This window comes from Dipteris shenzhenensis, chromosome 5, assembly GCF_047967505.1.
Source record: "Dipteris shenzhenensis isolate YYH24624 ecotype China chromosome 5, Dip_SZ_1.0, whole genome shotgun sequence".
In the NCBI taxonomy this organism is placed as follows: Eukaryota; Viridiplantae; Streptophyta; class Polypodiopsida; order Gleicheniales; family Dipteridaceae; genus Dipteris; species Dipteris shenzhenensis.
Genome location: NC_141600.1, coordinates 25,353,784 through 25,358,039, shown reverse-complemented (window position 1 = coordinate 25,358,039; position 4,256 = coordinate 25,353,784). Strand labels below are relative to the sequence as shown.

Below are 4,256 nucleotides of genomic sequence, written 5' to 3'. Positions count from 1 at the left end.
AGCAAGACCGTGGAAAAAAAATGGGTGCTTGGGAGATGGGTCAAAAGAGAGCATGGCCCCCGTCAAAAGTAAGAATGAGCCTTATATCAAAGGTATTGTTGGCCGAGTCCTCTCCCACATGTTGGCTAGCTCCACGTTTTAGAAGAGCGGGGCAGTACTCGACATTTTAAAGCAAGACCCTGGAAAAAAAATGGGTGCTTGGGAGATTGGTCAAAAGAGAGCATGGCCCCTCGGTCAAAGGGGTAAAGGGGCTAGTCTTGTGCTTTTAATAGTATAAGGAGATGCGCCTCTTGATTCTTTTACGTTTCTTAGATTGTAACGCCATTGCATGAATAGATTATACATGAAGACTACACAAATTTTTTTAAAAGAACAAGAAAAAGGTTTCGTTAAAAACCTGAATACTAAATATCAAAGTATTGTTCCCACATGTTGACTAGCTCCACGTTTTAGAAGAGCGGGGCAGTACTCTTGACATTTTAAAGCAAGACCGTGGAAAAAAAATGGGTGCTTGGTCAAAAGAGAACATGGCCCCTCGGTCAAAAGTAAGAATGAGCCTTATAAATTTTATGGTGTGTGGAATTCGGAGATCGTCACTTGTGGAGCATCTTTTTTGAGCCGTCTTGCAAGAAAATCGCTCTCTCTCGAGCGTTGCTTCGTGCAATACTCTCTCTCTCTCTTTCTCTTTGTTTCTGCATCATCTCTCTCTCTCTCTCTCTTTCTCTTTGTTTCTGCATCATGAGTCCATTCAGTGCTTGTTCCAAGTTAGCTCAATACAGCGCTTCAGTGCATGGCATCCCTTTGCTCCCTGCTAGCCCACGTTTGTGGACTGGTGTCACGAACTCTGCTTCACTATGGGCAAAATGTCCGCCTTCCCATTTCACGTCGAGTGGAGTCGGGTCTGTTAGCAGCAGGCGCACTCGTCCGTCGACAAGAGGGATCAACAACACAGTTTCGATGGTTCAGCTTACAGATCAGCGAAATGAGCACAAAATGCCGAAGCCCATGCCGGCCAACGCAGCCCAAAATCTCAAGTACGCCGATATTGCAGCTGCCATCAACACTATTGCGCTCCCCCTCCTTCATCCACAGGGATTGTATGAAGCCATGCGTCATGCTGTAAGCGGTAGCTATATCTACGCATTTTTGTGTCTCACAGCTTGTAAACTGGTTGGAGGAGACACGGATCTGGCAATGCCAATGGCATGTGCCACTGAGATGTGGGTCGCTAATACGCTTATCCAAGATGATTTTCCATGTTTGGATAATTCTGATATGAGAAGAGGAAGAGCGGCCACTCATAAGGCATTTGGAGAGTCGACAGCTTTTCTTGCAACAACCACTCTGATTGGCCTGGCATTTGAAAACGCCGTGAAATCTACGATGGCAATACCCGCGGAGAGGAAATTAAAGCTGGTGGACGAACTTGCAAGGGCAGTTGTGAGGGTAGGATGCGGGCAGTACATGGATTTGCTTGAAGTAGACGGAGAAGGGGACGCCGATCTTGATAGATTAGACTACATTAACACCCATAAAGCCTCTACCCTCTACGAGCTTCCGCTGGTAGCAGGAGCCATAGTTGGAGGCGGCTCAGATGAGCAGATCGATCTTCTTAGAAAATTTGGATACTACTTTGGCCGTATGTTTGCTCTGATCGATGACGTAAGTGACGATACGATGTCAGCGGAAGAGATGGGGAAAGATCCTGGGGTTGACAACAGAAATAAGAAACGAACTCAGGTGACTGTCCTAGGGCGAGAAAAATGCTTAGAGATGGTGGAGAACCTGTGCCGCAAGGCCAAGATGCAGCTCTTGGATTTTGATGACAAAGAAACTGCAAAGATCCTCGAGGAATTTGTGGATAACTTAATAGAGCGTGGTGTCACTATAAATAATCCTCATTACTCCGGCCCTTCGTCTTAAAGGGAAGGGATTACTTTGATCATAGATAGTGGATAGAGAATGGGTAGCATTAAAAGAACCTTCAATTTTAATAATGTGCACGGACGACATTGAGTGTCCAGGTGACTAGGGCAATCTATTATGTATGTCAATCTTTTGGAGTTGCTCTAGCAATTATTTATTGTTTCTTCTTCTTGTACTTTGCACATCGCTAACACCCCTCATATTTGAAAGGATGCCCCTTCAAGGTTAAATTTTAAGACTCTTTTTTTGCAATGGAAAAAAGTTTCCCCTTCTCCAATGATTTATTACTAACTAATAGTTTCAAATATTTGAATATTCAAACTATTCGTCTATTTGATGTCCTACGATTCAAAGATATACGACATACAATACTTAATGAAACACACTCGATAGTCCCAACGCATTGTCATTCATGCGAATGTTCATACAAAATGTAACATTTATCACTCAACATCTAGTAGAAACATGCGCATTTCTGTTGAGAGGAAGAGAAAGAGGACACAAGATTTGCTCCCAAGGAAGTGATTCTATTCACACATATATAGTTGAGGACTAGATTGAGTTAGGGCGAGCTATATATAGCTCTAATACCCCCACTCAAACTAGGCCCTCTAGCTACAGATGAAAAAACCCTTCGGGTTGATTACAAGGGAAAAACCTGAGCCACTATATATATCTATGTGAAATTATATATACAAAGGATGGCCATATGCCACTTTGAATGATACGGTATAATATTGGATGATACAGTGCAAATTGCATGTGGATAGTACAAAGGCATAAGACAAGCACTTGTCCATAGTACAATGCAAAGTATAGGTGCTATAGCTGTTTGATGCATGATACAGTGCAAAGTATGTGTGGAAAATGGAAAACTCTGCCTAGAAATGTCAACTTGTTTGACATAGTTATGATGCATAATCAAAGCTTGAGATCTTCAAGTTCGATGTTTGAGCTCTTCATCTGACATAGTGATGATGCATAATCAGGGCTTGAGATCTTCAAGTTTGATGTTCGAGATCTTCAACTTGTCAACTTGTTTGACATAGTGATGATGCATAATCAGGGCTTGAGATCTTCAAGCCCGATGTTTGAGCTCTTCATCTAACATATTGATGATGCATAATCAGGGCTTGAGATCTTCAAGTTCGATGTTTGAGCTCTTCATCTGAATAAGAGAGCTTGTCGTCTCCAAGTCAAACCTTTATAATCATGCCTTCATGTTTTGCACAATTTATCCACCTAAAATGATTGATTTCATGCGGTATATATGAGCACAACAAATATTCAAGTGTCCTTTTCTGTTGTACCAAGGATGAATGTATTAGGAAATTGCTTCAGTCACTCCAAAGATGAGTATGCACAGGCGATTTAAGATGTCCATAAAGCCAAGGCTGAAATGTCGCTTGTGGAGTGTAAGAAAGCGCCATAGCAACACAATAGGAAGTCCCATAAAGACCCTGCGAATCAAGAACCAACAATCTAGAAACACAATGAGCATCCACGCATCCGGAAGTACCGAACACTTGGGCATCTCGAAGTACCGAACAATTGGGCAATCGGAAGTACCGAACAACTGGAAATACAACGAGCATAAGCCACACATGTATGACAGGAAGCAAGCTGGTGTGGATTAGACACAGCTTACATAATCATAGGCGGGAATGAAATAACAACCTCTTCGCATCCGGAATTACCGAATAACTGTAAATACAATGAGCATAAGCCACACACGTATGACAAGAGGCAAGCTTGTGTGGATTAGGCATAGCTTACATAATCATAGCGGGAATGAAATAACAACCTCTTTGCATATCTGGAAGTACCCAACAACCGGGAAGACGAGCATCCAAGATTACAAATAACATCCAGAAGTAACTAAGAAAATGGACATCCAGGAACAGTGATCACGTCCAAACAAGTACTCAACACTAACCCATATGTGCCATGTCCAAATGAGTACTTAATAATTAATCCATATGTGCAATGTCCAAACAAGTACTAAAGAAGTAATCCATATGTGTTCATAAATATTATCATCTTAAAGACCTTGAACCTTGCCATGTCTAAACAAGTACGCAATAAGTAATCCATAAGTGCCATGTCGAAATGAGTACTCAATAAGTAATCCATATGTGTTCATTGTGAAAGCCATATAAGTATGTGTCATGTCTAAATGAGTACTCAATAAGTAATCCACATATGTTCATTGTGAAAGACAAGTATGTGTCACTCTCAAATGACTACTCAATAAGTAATCCATATATGCGATGTCCAAACAAGTACTCAATAACTAATCCATATGTGTTCATCGTCGTGAAAGCTAGATA

At 41.5% G+C, this 4,256-nt stretch overlaps 1 protein-coding gene across 1 annotated transcript; it reads left to right on the top strand.

Moving 5' to 3' along the window:
- Positions 1–738: 738 nt before the first annotated feature.
- LOC147901788 (geranylgeranyl pyrophosphate synthase 10, mitochondrial-like) lies at positions 739–1,923 on the top strand. The gene has a single exon (XM_087374371.1). The coding sequence runs from the start codon at positions 739–741 to the stop codon at positions 1,921–1,923; it is 1,185 nt and encodes a 394-aa protein (XP_087230497.1).
- The last annotated feature ends 2,333 nt before the right edge of the window (positions 1,924–4,256 follow it).